The sequence below is a fragment of the Peromyscus maniculatus genome, chromosome 19 (genome assembly GCF_049852395.1).
Source record: "Peromyscus maniculatus bairdii isolate BWxNUB_F1_BW_parent chromosome 19, HU_Pman_BW_mat_3.1, whole genome shotgun sequence".
Taxonomy (NCBI): Eukaryota; Metazoa; Chordata; class Mammalia; order Rodentia; family Cricetidae; genus Peromyscus; species Peromyscus maniculatus.
In genome coordinates, this window is record NC_134870.1 from 34,758,215 (window position 1) to 34,778,026 (window position 19,812).

Consider the following 19,812-nt stretch of genomic DNA (forward strand, 5'->3'; position numbering starts at 1 on the left):
CCTTGAAATATGAGGATTTCAGACACTTATGAAAGGTCATAACATGACCTGTAGAAACTAAAGCAGATTTGCATGGATAAATAGGAGAAACCACTTCAGGCAAACCATATTGCTGAGAGGGAAAAAGATCTTAAAAACAATGCAGAGCAAGAGGGGGTGGAGTAATAGCCAGAAAGCAAAAATTAGTTTTGGGAAGGCATCTTTTAGCTTAAATGGAAAAATTCAAAGATGATTAAAAAGATACATTTAGAGAAGTTTGTTAGAACAACAGGAAAACAGAGATAGGAGATAAAAAGACAAGTCTAAGGCCATTTAAGGGCAGTGTAATAAAAGTTGTCATTTTTCAACAGTACCAGGTGAGAAAGTGTAATTCCAGAGCATGAAGTGCTAGAGCAGGAGATTCTGAATTCAAAGCCAAACTGGACTACATAGTGAGACCATGGTTCAAAATAATAGGCAACAACAGACACCTACAAAGTACAGAGAGGGAGGAAGCTAGCATAGAGAAAAGAGGGGACCAACAGCATAATTTACAAAAATGACCCTGGAATTGGTATTGAAACCTATATCATCATGGAATTTGAAAATAGTCAACATAAATACATGGTTAAGTTCTGGAGAAGAAAGTTTTGGTCTAGGGAGACAGCCATAGAAACAGTCATGGACTTCTTAGTGACAACATTAAAAGATGGCATGTAGGAAAGCAATGCCCTCAAATTATGAAGAAAAATGCAATTTCTGATCCTGTGATCCTGATATTCAACACAGAGCCAAACTACCAGTGAGTCAATAAAAAGAGTTTTCACAATATTTTAAAATTGTATCTATATAAAATTTCTTATAAAGCTGCTGTGGCATAAGTTTACTAAAAGTGCAGAACAGCCCCAGGGTGAGGGTGAAGGACAGCTCAGGAGACAGGCCTAGCAAAGGGGATGACCAGACTGGCCCAGGCCAGAGGACTTTCGGGGACATCCATTAGGTGTCATCATGACTGATGCTCTTGAACTCAAACAAGGGGGTTAGACAACTGAGTTTAGAAATGAAAAGAGAAAAGGCATACAAACAGGTAAGGGCACGTGTGAACAAGACAGTCACCCCGGGGAAAATGAAAATTGTGCAACAGGGGCACATACAACCAACTGCAACAAGAGAAACCTAGCTGACTACATGACACTCATAGGGTGTGCAATTATGTAGTCAGAAGAATTGAAATAAGGATTCTGAGCTAGTGGAAATGAGTAGAGCAGAGGCAATCATGTTGGAAAGATAGGAATTATGCTGGGTTTAAAAAAAAAAAGAATGAGCAAATAAGGCAATCCTCACCCATCTCTGAAATTCAGTACCTAATAACTAACACTGAGAAGAAAAATGGACAATAAAGGTGTGCTGTTTTAAGATGTGGTGGAAACTACCCATGTATTAGCTAAAAGAGGGAAGAATAGCTGCTTCTAAGTGGGAAAGAATGGGAAAGAGAATAGAGAGCAGCATAACTCTTAGTTTTTTTATATAAAGCCTTTAGAAACATCTGATTATTTATATACATAGATAAGCACAAAAACTTAACAAAATAATTTCAAAGAAAGAAATATGAGTAATGGTTATCTTTAGGTAGTTTTATGGTTCTTGTTTCTACTGCACTGTATTTTTATACTAAAAACATTTTTAAATTTAAAAAAAAAATCTTGATTGTAAGCAAGAAATTGGAAGCTCAGAAAGGCCAGTATCTTGTAGGTGGAGGCTATAGAAGCCCAACGCAACCTTTGCTGAATCAAATCTTTTTTATCTTTTATCAAAACATTCAATCCTCATTAAAGCCTAAGAAATACAACAGACTAGGCGGTGGTGATACACACCTTTAATCCCAGTACTTGGGAGGCAGCGGCAAGCAGATCTCTGTGAGTTCAAGGCCAGCCTAGTCTACAGACTGAGTTCCCAGACAGCCAGGACTGTTTCATAGAGAAACTCTGTCCCAAAATAACAAACAAACAAACAAATAAATAAATAAATAAAATAACTGCACTTTACTATTCTCTCACATTTCTGAAGGTCTACAACACCACTAAAACTGAACTAACATAAAACTACTCATATATATATATATATATATATATATATATATATATATATATATACTTTCTTGTCTGTCTCTCTGCCTGTCTGTCCATCTAGCTATCCATCTGTCCATTGTCTATCTACCTATTTATCTGTTTTGGTTTCATTCTGTTGTTATGGCAAATACCATGACAAAAAGCAATTTAAGGACGGAAGAGGCTTACTTTCGCTGATAGGTTATAGCCCATCATTGGCAGAAGTCAAGGCAGGATTTGAAGCAGAAAGCATGCAGAAATGCTGCTTGTGGCCTTGCTCATGGGTTCATGCTTCAGTAATTTGTTTGTACAGTCCAGAACTTTCTATTCAGGGAATAGTACCTCCCACAGTGGGCTGAGGCCTCCTACATCAATTAACCATCAAGATAATCCCTAACAGACATACTCTGATAGAGACAATTACTCATTTGAGACTGTCTTTTGTCAACGTGACAGTTATTGCTAACTAGGACACTATCATTTTTTATCATATATATTCTCTCTATCACTCTATCATCTGTTAATCATATTGCTCTATCATCACTCTGTTATCTATCTATCTATCTATCTATCTATCTATCTATCATCTATCATCATCTATCTTTATCTATCTATATCTATCTATCTATCTATCTATCTATCTATCTATCTATCTATCTATCTATCTATCTATCATCCATCATCATCTCTTTCCAGAAAGGTGAGTGAATTTCAGTGACACATGTGCTATAGAAAAAATAAAATCATGAAAATGAACAAGGTATTCTAATCCTCCGGCGACTAAATCTGCTCTCTTGTGTCTCAGCCTCCTTCCCCTTGGAGAGCACAGGTTGCCTGAGGACATGACTGAGTCCAACTCCCCTTTGCTTTCCCTATCAGTGCTTACAGAGTCCCAGGCACCCAGATGCTCACTGAAGGCTTGCTGATTTGACTCTCCAGCACAGCTGTGGCTTCTGGGGGCGTGATTTCAGCTTCTTTCCTGTCTTACTGTGACTGTCCTAAAAGGCTGTAAGCAAGCACTTCTTGCTAAGTCATTCCATTTGAGATGCAATACAGCAAATGAGACACTCATCGGATTCATGCAGAACTGTACAACAAACCCAAAGAATTATCTTCTTAAGTGCTACCTTAAATTTTATCTGGCCCTTTTCTTCTTTCCCTGGCCAACCAGGCAGTGTCCATTCTTATAAGCAGACAAAGTTAGAAAAGTGGCCGATTCTATCTCTATTTGGAAGGCTGTGATTTAATTTTGATGCCTTTCTGTTGCCATAGTGAAATACACTTACTTCTGTTCAAAGATCACGCAGCTCTGACAAAGCAAATATCCTCTGGCTCTCCTGTTAATTATCCTCAGTTGCTGTAGGGCTTCCATCCCTGCCCTCACTTAGGTGGTTTGGTGTCTATGAAGTAGATGGAGTGCAAAAATGGCAGCTCTCAACACTTGGGACTCATTCTGAAAATAACTGAAACCTTGAGGCTTCAATATGGAAATCCAGTATCTGCTAAGAAATCTGGACTTGTAATAGTACCAAGAAACCATCTGAATGGAGACTTTCATGACTACCCTACTAAGAAGTCTTAGTAAGTTTTCATTTCATTTGTTTGTTTGTTTGTTTATGTATTTGTGTGTTGCATGTGCATGTATGTCACAGGCATGCATGTACATGTATGTCTCAGAAGGCCAGAGGGCAACTTGCAAGAGTGGGTTCTCTCCTTCCATTGTCTGGGGCCTAGAGATGGAATTCTGGTTGTTAGACTTGGTGGCACTTGCCTTTAACTGCTGATCTGCCTTGTTGGCCCAAGAGGTCTTTTAACAATAGGTTGTTGGTGTGACCTCTTAGGAGGTGTACCATATTAATAATGATATATTAGGAAATGATGAACAAAAAAGTTTTATATTTTTCTTCTGACGTCATCCAAGCTCCTTGGTGCAGCACTCCATTCCTCTATCTTAGTTACCAAGTGTTTATTAAGCATGCTTTCTGTTGTCTCCAGGTGATAGGGCATAGGGAAAAAAGTCACACCCGGTGTCTTTCTTTCTTCACTCAGCCTATATTCTCTGAACTGAAGTCCTCTATCAAATTCTCCATCATTTCACTTAATATTTTTTTAGTAAGGGAGTAATTCTGGGCTGATATGAAGATAGCTTATTTAGTAACTCTAGCAAAAACAAAAGCAGTAATAATTATTGGATTCTTCTCTGCTGAAAACACTTGATCCACACCATTGCTATAGCTTTTGATTCCTAGACTTTATAATAATTGTAGAAGCTGGACTGTGTGTGATCAGAATCTTACAGAGGAAGAAGTTGAAATGAAGAGGCATTAAATACTGTGCTTAATATTGCTAGTTCCTAAGTAGTAACATAGCCAAAATCCAAACTCTAGAGTTCCATAGCTGTGCTAATGTATTCTGGATCTCAGGCTCATCACAATATTAAAATATGGAACTTGGGGCCATACATAGTTGGACTGAAGTCTAAATCTTCATTTCTGGGTGTATATAACTCATCAACAAACACTAATAATATTACCTCTTCACACCATTTGGACAAGGATTCTATAGAACCATGTGTATTAACGTGTCTGTATGATACACATGCATGCAGGTATGACTCAAACAAATATGACTCAAGATATGGCATGCTAAAGGCAGTGTAAATGTATTATCAATCTTTTATGTGAAAAAGCATAAATTTTCTTGAGACTCAAGGATGGGATGAAGGTGGAAATGGAGATTTGAGGTAATAATTTCAATCACTTGTCCCTTAATGAACTCTTCTCCTAGGGATTTGGGTCACTTTGTAAGAGCATCCTCCCTGCCCTTCTTTGCTTGGCTAACTGCTAAACTGCTCCTCATTTTGGAAGGTCCAGATGATTGTTGCCTTTCTTTGAAACTTTTTAATTTTCTAAAGTAAGAAGAAATTTTTCCCTAGCCTTAGAAATCTTGTGTGTTTTACTGCATAGAACAGTGTTCCTAAATAAATCCATGCAGACTTGTGCTAGGCAGGTTCTAGCAGAAACTCTGGATTCACAAGGCCCTCCCCAAGGTGATAAAAGCAGTTATAATCACTGGAGAAAGAGAGACTATCACACCAGTTGCTGTCCCCAGTCTATGCAGGGAGCTCCAGAGACGAAATTTTCCCATGTCACCTTCGCAGTGATGAAGCTACCTTTGAGTGACAGGTACTTCTTTAAGTAACCCCAGTCAACTCATTTGGTTCACCAAACTAGACTTGCCTGGGATTGTTTCTTTGGTTGTCATTATGTGTTCTGTTGAGATTCAACAAAAGTCTCTTCATTTTCCCCAGGAAAAATGACACAGCAAATTGTCATCCTTTTTCCTTCGACTCTTTCTGATATGCCAGTTGCTATGGTTTCAGGGGGTCCCTGATTTCCTTGTGTTGGGGACTCAATACCAAGATCAAAATGTTGGTACTACTTGGAGTAGAACTTTTGGGATGTAATTGGGATTGGATATGGTCATCAAGATGACAACATGATTGGGCTGGTGTCTTTATAAGATGATGAAGAGAAGACACATGTGTGCTCTGTGGCATACATGAGCCTGTGTGCCATGTTATAATGCAACGGAAGGCTAACCGTGTGCCAATAGTCGTTTGCTCTTGGGACTCCCAGCCTCTGAACCATGAAATGAACAAAACTCTGCTTTCTTTTCTTAATAAATTTCCAGTCTCAGAAATGAGGTCATAGTAGCAGAAAACAAATGAAGATACTAATGCAGCAATAAAAAGAGCAAAAGCTGTGAGAAGGAGAAGGACCCCAACACTTAGAGCAGTTCCTTCAGGGTGCTTCATTGGGTTCCAAACCCTGGAAGAGCGGAGTGTGATTTCTTTGTGGAACTCTGATCTTCCTGGAGCAATCACATCACCATTACTTTGAACCTGAATTAGTCTTAATTTCAAAAGTTAATAGTTGGCCAGGTGTGGCAAATTCCTGTAATCTTGGTACTTGGGAGGATCAGGATTGAAGACCACAGTGAGTTCGATGCCAGCCTATGCTACATAAGACCCTGTTTCACAATGAATGAAATAAATAAAATTAGAATTAATGAAGGAATATTGGAGATACCTGGATGGAAAACAAAATCAGACCTTTCTAAACAAGAAGCCAAATATTTCAATGCCATGAAGGTGTTCCCCTATCTTATGATTCTAATGTATGATATATATTGGCTTTGTTCTGTTGAACTGATGACCCCTTTCCTTTGTGTCTAGATAGTTGTTTTCATTTTCTGGACATCAGTGACAGAGAGAGAAAAATATACATTTCCAGATCAGGAAAACCAGTGTAAGGATATGGAATAGAATGGAATAGAATTGAATTACAATCTAACATCTAGACCAAGGCTTCTGCTTAGGGATGAGGGGTGGGATGATTGACAGTCGTCGAATGACCGCAAGTAGTTTGTGGGACATGGTTTCCAGGATAGCACCCATCAAAACTACAAATACCTACTTAAGAAAAGTGGAAACCGACATGTAAATGCTGTGGGAAGTCAGGCCTTGACAGACTCTGTGGCTTATTGTATTTCATATGCAAAAGAAAGGTAGATTATGTTTAAAAGGAAGGCAGCAGAGAACCAGGCTGGAGAGCAGCTACAGAGTCAATTTGAATTCCCACTCTACTACTCTGCCCCTCTGGCCTTGGGAAAATTACTTAATTTCTCTGCTGCAGTTGGCCCATCTTTAAAAAAGAATAGCAATTATAGTAGTGCTGTTTTGTAGAAATGGTGGAATGATGGGGTAATTATGGCACATGCTTAGAATAACGATGGATATCCTTTACATAAGGTTGGACATTGGCTATAATTGATTACTTTCTCATGCCCATAGACTGAAAGTTCCAGTGGGCAGACAGACTTTTCAGGGCCTAAGACAGTGTTCACAGCTGCTGACTAGGTCATCAAAGACTCTATTTTCATTGAGCATCAGCCTAGTTCAATGAGCATTGTCGTTGCTGGACTTTACCACACTTTGGTCTTCTGCTCCCCTGGGGAGGACAGTAAAGGAGTTTGCAGGCTGGAGATGAAGTGGGGTGTGTGAACAGCTGAGCAATTAAGATTTCATGTAGAACTGACTTTATCTTTACAGAGCACAGAACTAAATATCACCACATTTAAGTAGAAAGATTGTAGAAAATGAATAAAAAACCTTTTATTTCATTTTTTCCCATTTTCTGAGAAATTTGTCTTATTTTGATGCTCTTGACCTGAGTCAGGCTGTCCTGACTTAATATGCTAGTGACTGGAATCATGAACCATCAAAAGTTAGCATTGTACTTTATAAACTAGCATTTACCCAAAAGTTATCAGCATAAGCAAGTTCTGAAGACCTCCTTGAAGCTGATAGTCATCCAAAAAATGTCAGAGCATCAACTTGGAAACGGCATTGGCATCCATGCACACAGATTTGTGTAGGTGCTTGAAAACATCAGGATTTAGAAACTTTTTGGTTCTGTGTATGAGAGTATACAACACAAGTTACACTTTATGTTTATACCATAGAAAAATATTTTTAAAAAAGCATTTATATTACAGAACAGAATATATAATATACATTATATATTCATGTCAAATGCTTTAATGGACCTGTAAAATGACTCAGCGGGTAAAGGAGCTTGCCCTCAAGCCAACAACTTGAGTTCAATGACCTGGAAGGAGAGAACTGATTCCAGCATATTTTCCTATGACCTCCAGTTGTATGTAGTGACATTCTCACACCCCTTTCCAACCAGAATGAATGAATTTTTAAAAATAATTAATCAATAAGCACTACTTTCTATAAAAGGCTTTTAATTTGAAGTATAAGAACAGGTTTTTCAAAGCAATTTTGAAATAAGACAAACCCAGAAGGGCCAAAGAAAAAGATTGATACATTTGACCGTAAGATTTCCATTATTTAAATGGGTTCAAAGGGATAGCCAAGAAAAATTGAATTGATATTTTATAATCAATTAATTTACTTAAATTTAAGTGCACATACAAGTCAAAATGACTAACAAATAATTCAAATAGGCAAAATATGTGAAAAGGCAGTTTTCTGAAAAATATATAACATATTTATACAGCTTGACTCATTAAAGAGATGAAATAAGTCAATACATCCATATTTTTATTTTGTCGATTAAGGCAATTATGTGTAGTAGTGTTGGCAAGTTAAAAATTATTTTCTTGTGCTGACTAGTTTTATGTCAACTTGACACAGGATAGTGTCAATGGAAAGAAGGGAGCCTCAATGAGAAAATACCTACATAAGGTTGGTCTGAAGGCAAGCCTGTCGGGCATTTTCTAAATTAGTGCTGGGGGTGGGAGGTCCCAGTTACCAGCACACTGTAGGTGAAACCACCCCAGGGCTGGTGGTCCTGGATTCTGTAAGAAAGCAGGCTCAGAAAGACAGGAAGAGCAAGTCAGTAAGCACCACCCCTCCATGGCTTCTGCACTAGCTTTTGCCTCCAGGATCCTGCCCTATTGGAGTTCCTGTCCTGATGTCCTTCAATGGTGAACAATGATATAGAAGTATAAGCCAAATAAACCCTTTCCTCTCCAAGTTACTTTCGGTCATGGTGTTTCATCACAGTAATAATAACTCTAGTTAAGACACTCTTGTATGTCATTGATATGAAGGAGGATAGGTGCATTATCTCTGGAGGGCTACTGACAATATCTTCACCTTAGAAAGCTGGCATACTTTGTCCCAATTCTCATAAATTAAGCCTTGAAATATATGCACAAAAACTCATCAAAGATATCTGGGGCTGTGTTATTGATAGTAGATAAGTAAATCACCTTTCAATACTCATCAATTAGTGCAGTAGTTTGAGACAATGGAAGACACATGATCTGTTTAAAATAATTAGAGCTCTGTCTTTTATATAAATGGACAGACACGGTGGAGTTACTAGAAAACCTGCTTCTGTCCCGATGTTAGTGTGCTGTCCTGATGCCAGAAAGGAACCCATACACGCTGAGAAAAACCCTTAAAAGGACATCCTAGCACTTGTAACAGTGGTTGCACTGTAGGAACAGAATTGAAACTTCGGAAATAAGGCCCAATTTCCATTGAATAATCCACACTTAAAAGTGATTGTCATTTTCAGATTTCAGTGGGCCAGACACTACACTTCTGGCGTACAGTGTCTCATCTTGGAAGCATCATGCCTGTTGGGTTTAATTAGCTCCATTTTACAGATGGGACATTGTGATTTGGAAAGATTGAGTAACTTGTCCAGGGTCACACAGCTGGTGTCCTTGTTCCATCATCAATAGGAAGATTTACATAAGCAGTTTGTGGGACTTGGTTCTCAATAGACTCACATATGTTCACGATTTGCTACTTCCGAAGGCTGGAATCAAGGTTTTCAAATATTGTTATCTCAAAATAGAATAACGAAGATGCATTGCTTCACTTTCTAGAATGTCCTTCTGCCAAGCCTTAGTGTCAGGGTCTTATCTCATATTCTAAAAGGGAGTGGTCTTCTTTTTCTTCCTTCAATAATGTTAGTTTCACAAAATGTTGAGATGGGGAGAGGTGGAGTAAGAGAAATAAAGAAACTGGCAACATCATCAGCAATGTGTCTTAGAGACAGCAAGCTTCTGTTTAGGGAAAGACTTGGTGAGTATAATTTGATTTAAACAATTCTCAATGAGAGGAAAATTCTACATTGCTCTCCCGGGTTCTTCAGTTGGAGTGGGTAGATGTGTAAAAACTGCATTATGATGCCTGGGAAGACAGTGGAAGATCCTGGGTGCAGAATCAGAAAGGCAAACACTGTTAAGTCTACAAAACACTGTGGGATTTCTGTTGGAAATCAACAATTCTGAATTTGTCTCTCTCATTATAGTACTGTCTCAATGTATGAATTTTGGTCGTATCTTCAAATTAGCTTTCTTACTAACTGATGATTGTGCTGTTAGGCATTTAGAGAGACTGTTGTGATTGATTTAGAGCTTGTCTTGAGGATGATTAAAAAGAAAAAATCACTTAAAAATATGGGTGTAGGTGTTTTGCTTCCGTGTACATCTCTGTACCTCAAGCATGTCTGGTGCCCATAAAAGCCAGAGAGGGCATCAGATCCCCTGCAACTGGATACAGAAGGTTGTGAACTGCCATGTGAGTGCTGGGAACCAGACCTGGGTCAACTGGGAGAGCAGCCAGTGCCCTTAACCACTGAGCCATCTCTCCAGCCCTTCTAGTCACTTCTGATCAGCAGCTGCTTTTCTCCCTAGGCTGTATTCCAGGGAGGAGGGACTTTGCATGGCGAGGTACTAGCTCCAAGTCTGTTCTCTCTTTAGGTTAAGAGACACAAGATATGTTTTCTGTGTTTATTTTTTTTTTCCTCAGACTTTTCTGAGAACTGACATTTGGGAAGGCATATTACATTAGGAAGTTTTGCCAATATAAAATTGAAGGGACACTAGCTGACTTGAGCATGTGGCTCTGGCAGGCCTTGCCCTTCTCAATTCCCTTTGCCTTGCTAAAAACCATTAGATTACATTCCTGAAGCTAGCCACGAGGCCTATTCCTTTAGTGGGCCAATCCCTCTTCCTGAGGCTGACTATGAAGATCCAGCTATCAAAGTATTGAAGTCCAGCAATCAAAAACTCTCTTTGGCTCACCTAATTAACATGCCCAGTTAAAATTAAACACCTCATCCTAACATAAGGTTTCCCATAGGGTACCTTGTACTTTATAAACTGCCATTTTTTTATGTGCCACGTCTATCTCCTCTCTGTCCAGTGGCAGTCCTTCGTCCCTTTTGAGCAAACACCTCTTCCCCCTTTTCCTTGTTTCCTTCTCCTTCTCCCTCATCCTCTCTCTCCTGTCTTTGTCTCTTATTCCCTGCCCTCTGTCCCTCTGGGGCAATTAAATCTCCTTTGTGCTGAGAATATGGCTTGGAGGTCCTGAGCTGATATTTGTCCTTTCAAAAGTTACCAAGTACTTTGACATGCACTCTTTTATTAATTTTGACTAATGCTTAGAATGATTTAGAAAAAGACATGGCTTATGAAATAGACTAACATCACAATGAGACTTCAAGCTTCCTGGTACTTGCTGTATGTTTGGAGATTAGGGATATTGTAGCCTCCTAGGCTGGCTGCTAGTGGGGAAAAAGTCATAATGAGTACTGGATTTGCTCAAGATAAAGTCTTGGGTTGGTTTGCAAATAAATTCTGGTTAATTTCTTTTAATGTTATCATAGTAAATAATGTATACCTGAGATTCATGTACTGAGTGTAAAAAGTCATTGATCTGGTCAAGTCAATATGTAATTCAAGAGAACATTTTGCTAACTATTTTCATGACAACTCAAGGTAAGGCACACATCAAAAATTGCATATCTATCCACATGCATAAAATAAATGTTTCAGAGCTGACATTCTACTCATATCCCATTTGAGCAGTTTCTGGTACTTTCTATTCTATTCCATTTAAAATTTTAATGTTTCTTATGAATGCAAAACCTGTTTTTTAACTTACTAATGAGATTCCACTCACAGTTAGCAAAATGTTCCCTGAGATGGCCCAAATGATTATATTATTCATATTTACAAGACCCATTTGTTTAGGGAGTCTCGAATGTCCTTATGGCTTAGTTTGATAAATTTACTGGGAGCCAAATTTATATAAATCATGGCACTAGGGGCTACAGAGAGTTTGTTACAGCTTCACCTGCCTTGGTGGGTAATCTTCTGAGGCTGCAGAGAAACCAGTGTGAGCAAAATGACACACAGTCTGTCCTGGAGTGTATGCTGTGGTAGATGAGTCATTCACATGAATAATACTTCTGGAAGGAAATGGCTTTATCTTCACATTCTAGGTAAAGATGTCTTCTCACCTAGGAGATTTTTACTGGGGAGCCGGTGGAGAAACCGAGGCTGTTTTTCCTATCAAATCACATTGCTCTTTGGGGGTCCCAGTCTAGAATGGATCATTTAAAAAAAAAAAAAAAAAAAAAATAAGTCCACAGAAGTAGACTTGTGATCTCATATGATTAAAGGGATTTTGTATTAGGAAAAAAAAACGGAAGTTCAGAGAAGTGATGATGAAGTCATTATAAAAACGTGTGAGCTTCAGAAAACCCAGAGACTTTCAGGAGCCCCCGATCTCTTTTTCCCTTCATGGGGAGAGAAGCTAATTGTTGATAATAAAGACAGAAAACAGCTCTTCACGGGTTGAGAGAGGCCTAGACGGATGGCTCAGTGTCCGGTGAATGCACATTCTGGAAAGAGAGAGCTGGCTCCTCCAATCTGTTCCCCACCTGCACACATGTGATATAGCATGTTACCTTCCCATAAATAACTAAGCGCCAGATTTTCCAAGCAATAACAGATACATTCTAGTGTTTCACAGTATTTCCTTAGGAAGCTCTTTTAATCTCTCACTTAGAATTTGTGTCTAAATCCTTATGTCAACACTAGGAAATACACTTTCTTAAGGTCATCAGGGCAAGAAACCAAAGATTGTCACCTGCCAGAGAGAATCTGAATTTTGTTCTCATTGGGAATTATTTTATGAGCTTAAACCTGAAAGATCATGTATGCTCATAGTGGATAGCTCTTCTCATCATGAGACATTGTGGATGCAAAAGAGCATGTGCAGATCATCCCGTCTTCAAAGCTCACTTCAGTGGACCTATGTCCACATTCTCCTCTGTAAGCTGGAGATGAGTTCATTCTGTGAACTTATGGGCGCGGCATTTTACTACTTGGGGAAACTGAAATCATTTAAGTACAAGAGAGTGAGAGAGGGGCAAAATAGGCAAGCAGGGAAAAAAAAGTTGAAAGCTTAGAAGCTTTTCATGAAGCCATGTGGCTTAGAGTCACAGACACACCTTCTCCGGTGTCTACAGGCAAATCAGTGTTCTGTGTTCTTAGAGAGAGCCCCACTGTCTCTGGGCTTCCTAGGACTGAATGCCCTTTTAAGTTTCCATGTATTTTTGTGAGTATTTCACCTCAAAGTACTCTATACAGTATCATTAGACTACAGGCTTCACAAAGGTAGATTTCCTATCTTTGCTCACTTAACACTACCTAAGCTCTATGGCTACATGTGATTAGTGGCTAATAAGTCATTTTTGGTGAATAAATTGGTATTTTAACATAGTTTGCTTTAGTGTCACTTTAGACAAGGTGCTTTGGTTTAGCCCAGTGCTTGTTTCTTTGATTAGCTGTTGAAAAGTAATTTATCATAACTCCTAATAGTCTTCATTCTCTTGCTTTACAGTCAACTTTGATCACTTTGAAATTTTGCGAGCCATTGGGAAGGGCAGTTTTGGGAAGGTAAGAACTGAATTGTCCAACTACCTGCAGAGCTGTGGGTCACAGAGTCAGAGAATGGTGCGGTTGTTGAGGTGCTGGCATTATAAAGACAGATAACTTGGAAATGGTTTAGAATGCACTTTTACAAAATTATCACCATCATATAATGAAAGTTAGCTATAAGATGAACCCTGTGCTGACTCAGGACTACCTTGTTCAAGTCAGTCAAGTCTCCTACTGTCAGGGGAGTTGGGGAGTTTTCTCTTTATCCCAAAGAAGGCTAAGATTTCAGATTCACAAATTTCTCAGTAAAAGTTATATTATGAATATGAGACATAATTTTTTCATGAGGAAAAGAAGCCACTTAGTTTCTATATTTTCCCCAATCTCCAAAATGCTACATGAAAAATATATATAGTCCAGCTTCCTGTAAGAGTCTTCTGTCTTCAAACTGAGTATTAGTTTCTCCATGGAGACACACTTTAAGTTAAAAACAAGGATTTCATATTAAATTTGCTTGTTGTTTTGGTGAGTGTTGTATAGGCCTCTAAAAGAATTACAAAACATGAACAATTATGTAGCTGCTTCCTTATGCTTACACTTTTCCACTATGTCACCCATGTTGGGAAAAGAAACACTCTGCCTAGTTTTTTTTTTTTTTTAATCTTACTTCTCTAGTCACATCCATTGCAGCCACTTCAAGGAGGATTGAGGATGCTATTTGTTATCAGAAGATTCTTAACACGAAAGCAGATTTAAATGTTGTCTCATAGATCCTAGGAGCAAAAGCAGGCAAACTAATATGAGGAAGCAGAGATTCAATTATTGATGTACTAAATACATGGGGGATGAAAATGAAATCTTTACCCTGAGTAAAATAAGAACTTTAATCCCAGAGAATGACAAGGGCTCTATGCCATGCTGAAGAATAAATCTTGCCTTGTGTCTCTCAGCCACAGTCTTCCTTCTCCTTAATCACGTGCTGACCAGGGTTTGCATCATCAGGTCTGCATCGTGCAAAAGAATGATACCAAGAAGATGTATGCCATGAAGTACATGAATAAACAGAAGTGTGTGGAGCGCAATGAAGTGAGGAATGTCTTCAAGGAACTCCAGATCATGAAGGGCCTGGAGCATCCTTTTCTGGTGAATCTGTGGTAAGTGTGTTGACTGCACCTCTGAATGGACACTCCTGAATCCATCTGCAAACACAGTTACATCATCACATCATGACTGCTTGATGTGCATTGGCCAGTCCTCATTATGGTTTTCCTTATTATGTTGTACAAAACTTTGGTGTTAAAATGAGAAAAAAAAAAGTTTTGCTTTGTTTTGTTTTATTGCGGTGCTGGGAGATCAAACTTGGGACCTTGCACACCTGAGTTAAGCACTCTACCAAAATGTTTTTTCTTTTAATGTGTGTATATGATGTATGTGTGTAATATGTGGGGGGGGGGTGTTAAGTTCATATGTGCCTCTAACTGTGAGTGCAGATGTGTGTGAAATTGTACTTGTGTGCAGATCAGAAGACAACCTCGGGTGTTTGCCCTTCTCTTCCACCTTATTTGAAATAATAGAGTTTCTTGTTATTGCTGCACACACCAGGCTGGTGGGGCTTACAAGCTTCTAGAGATTCTTCTGTCTCCACCTCCTATTTGATGTGCTGGGATTACAGATGTGTGCAGCTGCATCCAGCTTTACCTGGGTTATGAGAATCCAAATTCCCATTCTCATGCTTGTATCCAGTGAACCATCTCAACCCAAAGTTGTTTTTTTTGCAACTTGTCACAAATAAATACTCCCCTTTGCCCTTGGAGTTAGTGTTTCTTAAAGAATTTTAATTACATGGACCAATAATGAATGTGCTCAGATGTGTTATCTCTAATTAGATAGATTTTTCTGATAAACTGTGGGGCATGAACCAAGTATGGCCTCCCTCGTTAACATGAGGTTTATCTTGGGATCTTGTAGAAGACACTTTCTCCTTAAGGTATCTGATAACAGGCTGGTTTCTTTGAGCTATACTTTGGAAACAGCTACAGATGCCTGTAATTTACTAAAGACAGGTGCTACCTTCCTCAGCCAATAGGTTTAGACAGGCTTAAAATGTCATTGGCTACACATTGGCTATCTGGGGTCAGTCCTCAGACCCTTTACCATAAACCAAGGTTTAGAAGACATTGAGACACTTGTCACGTTTATTACCTCTGGTGCTTTTCTTGTGTATTGAGATCTTTCTCTCTCTCTCATTTCTCTGTACATTTTAACACATCTATTATGTTAAGAGCCGGATCTTAAAGTTAATTCAGTATGACTGTTATTTAAATATGCATGCCAAGCAGTTCTTACTCGCCAGCAGGAGCAAAGAAAATGAAAGTCTTTATCCAGAGAATGCTAATGGAAAAATAATTGAGATTTCACTATGTGTTGGAGGAGATTCTTTTGGAGGCATCAGTGCATAAAGCCTGCTTATATCCATCTTTACCTAACACAGTCCACTTAATCTGCAATGTGTTAGATGCTTCTCAGTTGAAAAGAAGAGGGCTCTGTGTGACTTAGAAATAGATCTATTATAATTTGTGCACTACTCAGACCTAAGAGTCTAATTTTGGTACAGCCTCGGTGTATTTGTTAATCAGTATTTTAGAGTGGCCTATTCAAAATGCTGCCATGTAAGATGCTAAAATGGATGCAGGCTTTCTCTTGCTTAGCAATCATCATATCCTCTCTTCTCTCTCCTCCCTAAAAATGACAAGGTGCTGTCACTTCATAGCCTCCCTTTGTTCAAAGTCATATTTTTCCTCCTTAAAAAGCACAGCCAACTCATTTTCCCTTTTTAGAGTCAAGAACTCTTCATAAGGACACACCTAGAGTTTTCCTCTTTTGTGCTTCATCTCGTCTGGCTATGTGGGTACAGGCAATGAAACCTGGTCGCCGGGATGTAATAAGCCAAAAACGTTTAGAAATTCTCTCATTCCAGACCACATTCTGTTCACTGTATGTGTGGATCTGGCCATAGTGGGACAGACATGCTCTCACAGTGGTTCTCAACCTTTCTGGTGCTATGACCCTTTAGTACATTTCCTTATTTTGTGGTGACCCCCAACCATAACATTATTTCTGTTACTACTTTGTTACTGTATTTTTGTACTGTTATGAAGCATAATGTAAATATCTGATCTGTAACCCCTGTGAAAAGGTCATTCTACCCCAAAAGGGATCAGGAACAGCAGTTGAGAATCACTGTTGACATATGCACCCTGTTCTTTTATTGTTTTCATTGAACCTCACAGTGAAATATTGGGTGAATTCCACTAATAGAAGAGAAGAAAGAGAAGCCCCACATCCAACATACACAGTGCAGAACACACAATTATTTTTTTATTTGTTGACAGGTGTGTGTGTGTGTGTATGTGTGTGTGTGTGTGTGTGTGTGTGTGTGTGTGTGTGTGAATTTTCATCATTTTATTCTCCATTCATTTCTCTCATTCTTCCTCCTTCTCTCCCTCTGGAACTTTCTTTTTCCCAGTAAGTGCCCCTCTTTCTTTCATGTCTCTTTTGAATGTTTTGGTCCACTGAACTTAATTAGAATTGCTTGTATGAACATAGGTGGAAGGTTATTTAATGGGGCCTAGGCAACTTATCAGTGCCTACAACGTGAAAGAAAGTGACATCACTTCTCCAAGCTGCCATTAGCTGTTTATAATCCCTTTGGGATAAGTGGGGACTCATGATGAAATATTGACAGGCCCTGTCTTGTGCAGGGCTTGTCCAGGTAAACACAGCTGAAATTAATTCATGACTACAGCAGCTACGTCATATCTAGAGAAGATTTTTGGAACACACGTTCCCCTCCTCTAGTTCTCCCATTCTTTGCACTGCCTTTTCTACACTGTCCTCTGAGCTTGGAGCAGATGATATGGAGATACCTCCTTTAGAGCTGAGCACGCTACAATCCCTTACACTTGGCGTTTTCACCAGTTACAGTCTCTGCATTAACCACTGCATAGTGTAATAAGAACCTTCTTTGATAATGTTTGGGAGAAACACTAATCTGTGGCTATGAACATGAGTATTTAGAAGGCAGTAGGACTACATGTCCCCTTAGCAAAAACAATAGCAGTGTGTTCTCTAGGGCCAGTGATTCCTTAAACTCGGCTGCATGGCCAAGAGGGAACTGACCCTGATTGATCAATGTTGTAAAAGCATTCTCATCTAGCAGCAGCTCCAGTGAAGTGAAGGGTTTTATTCTGCCCGTATCTGCCTCAGGGACTTAGATCTAAGCTGTCCTGAATTAATGCCCACAGGCCAAAAAGTTTCCATGGGAACCTTTTCCAGTCGGTGTTTCTCATAATATTGTTGCATTTTGGTTTCAATTCTCCCCCAGGAGTCTGTGTCCAGAGTCCCATAGTCAAAAAACCAAGGACACATTTCCTCTATGAACTCCAAGAACCTCTGTACTTGTTGTGGTTCTACCTTAACTTCCCTAGTTTTCAAACTTTCTACAAGCGAATATCCAAATATCTGCTTATTATTTCCCTGCCCCATAGCAGCTGTTCTTTCTCAGACTGCTAAGTCTGCAGTGACTGCTTGTTCCTGAATGCTGTTTGCAGGTATGGCACAAGGGAAATTCTACTCTTACCCTAAGTTCCTTCCTATTAAGCCTCCATAATATCCATACACCTAACACTATATTTTTACCTAATTTTATAGATCGGAAGTTAGAGAGAAAGAAAGAGAGAAACCTAGACAGAGAGATACTTGCTACAGCCTAACTTTTCTATATACAGTTTTTACTCCTGAAGAATAGTTTACCACCGCCTTAATATTAATACAAAACAGGACATGTCACTCCTTCTGCGGGGCTTCCTCCCCCACTTCCTTCCTCTGCACCCAAGTTCCTAGTTCTGCCACCATCTGTGGGAGGCCACCTTTTAAAAGGGTTCCTAGGAGAAGGAGAGAGGTACAAGAAACTTTTAGATAGAAAGATAGTGAAGAGAAGAAAGACAGAAACACAGGATAGCTTTGGGAGGACCTGGATCAAAACCCAATGGTCCCTTCTGCCTTTTTAAAGGGGCTTTATATAATATAACAATGCCAAGGGGCAGGGCAAGAGACCTCCCTCTTGACAGATCAAAGCATACCACACAGCCAAGTGTAGACCCTTCCAAACACTTGGTAACCATGCCTGTGTTCAAATCATTCCCTTATGCAGCCCTGCTGGGTAAAGCAAGCTCAGATTCTTGGACCCTCAGTTAGTTCTCATTATGAAACCTCTGTGGGTCTCTATGCCTGATCTGCAGCATATAAGGGGGAATCCCATACCTGGAACTCAGAGTTTTGTTTAATAACCTATGGCTCTAGGAAGAGCATTGTCACACTGTGTAGGGTTCCTTTATTTAAACTTGTTTATTGAAATTGTATCTTTAATGTTTATAAAATAGGTCTTCATATGGCTCTTGCACACACCCCTAGTCTTGGTTACTCCTCTACAAATCTCCTCGGCCATCTTACCTAATTTCTTGTCCACTGAATCCTCTCCATTCCTAATACTGCCCTTTCTACCTTCGCATCACCCTGTTCCTGTTCCCTTGAGTTTTCTCCCACTCCCCACAGTCCCTTAGCAGAAGCCAGTTTAACTTTTTAATCCTTAAGATAAAAATCTTCACAGAGGGCATGTATTCCTTCTTCTTGTAATGCTTTCTGTCCTAAGTTACAGTGTTTTTAAGTGAGACTTTTCGGAAGAAATCAGCACGTTACAAAGCTTCTGAGTCTTAATAATGAATGATCTGTCATTTTTAAGTCACATTGTCAGAAGACATGGTTGCAATGGATGAAAAGGGTTACCTAGCATCTAGGCTCTTGTAACTATTTGTTAGCATTTTTTTCTTCCTTGCTCCATGCAGGTATAATATTCTAAAAATACTAGTCACTAACTGGCCAGTGTGGATGCCCAAAAGTCAACTAACTTGAAGGATGCTTGATTCCAAAGCATCATGGGAAGTATTTGCAATTCATCCTTTATTAGAGTTGATTTTGATTTTCCACCCTCATTCAGCAAATAAAACACAAGTTAATTAAATATTCCCCAGAATATCATATATAACTCAGTTTTACGTTCTGGCTCAACTATTAGATTTACTTGGATATCTCTAAAACTTTGGAGGCTAATTTCCTTAAGAAACATTGTCTAAGATATAAAACCCCTACCAATTTCACACCTTCTGTTTTTCTATTTTTTTCCCCTGTATTTCATTGAATAACCTCATACATGCTCAAGATACACCAGCTTCTGGGGTTGTCCTCAGAAAACTTTACTTTTCAAGCTGAGAAAAAGAAACACATTTCTCTAAAACACTGTTTGTTTTAATGTTAAGAATTATGAATGTATAGATGTATGTATGTGTGTATATGTGTGTGTGTATCTCTCCCCTTGTGTGTATGT

General features: G+C 39.1%; 1 protein-coding gene across 3 annotated transcripts in view; it reads left to right on the top strand.

Annotated features, from left to right (window-relative positions):
* Positions 1–19,812, top strand: part of Stk32a (serine/threonine kinase 32A) — a 119,604-nt gene that overhangs the window by 22,866 nt on the left and 76,926 nt on the right. For all 3 annotated transcript variants that reach the window (XM_076555180.1, XM_076555179.1, XM_076555181.1), the window contains exons 3-4: positions 13,333–13,388; positions 14,373–14,524. In XM_076555180.1, coding sequence (XP_076411295.1) covers positions 13,333–13,388; positions 14,373–14,524 — 208 coding nt within the window. The remainder of the gene's footprint in view (positions 1–13,332; positions 13,389–14,372; positions 14,525–19,812) is intronic.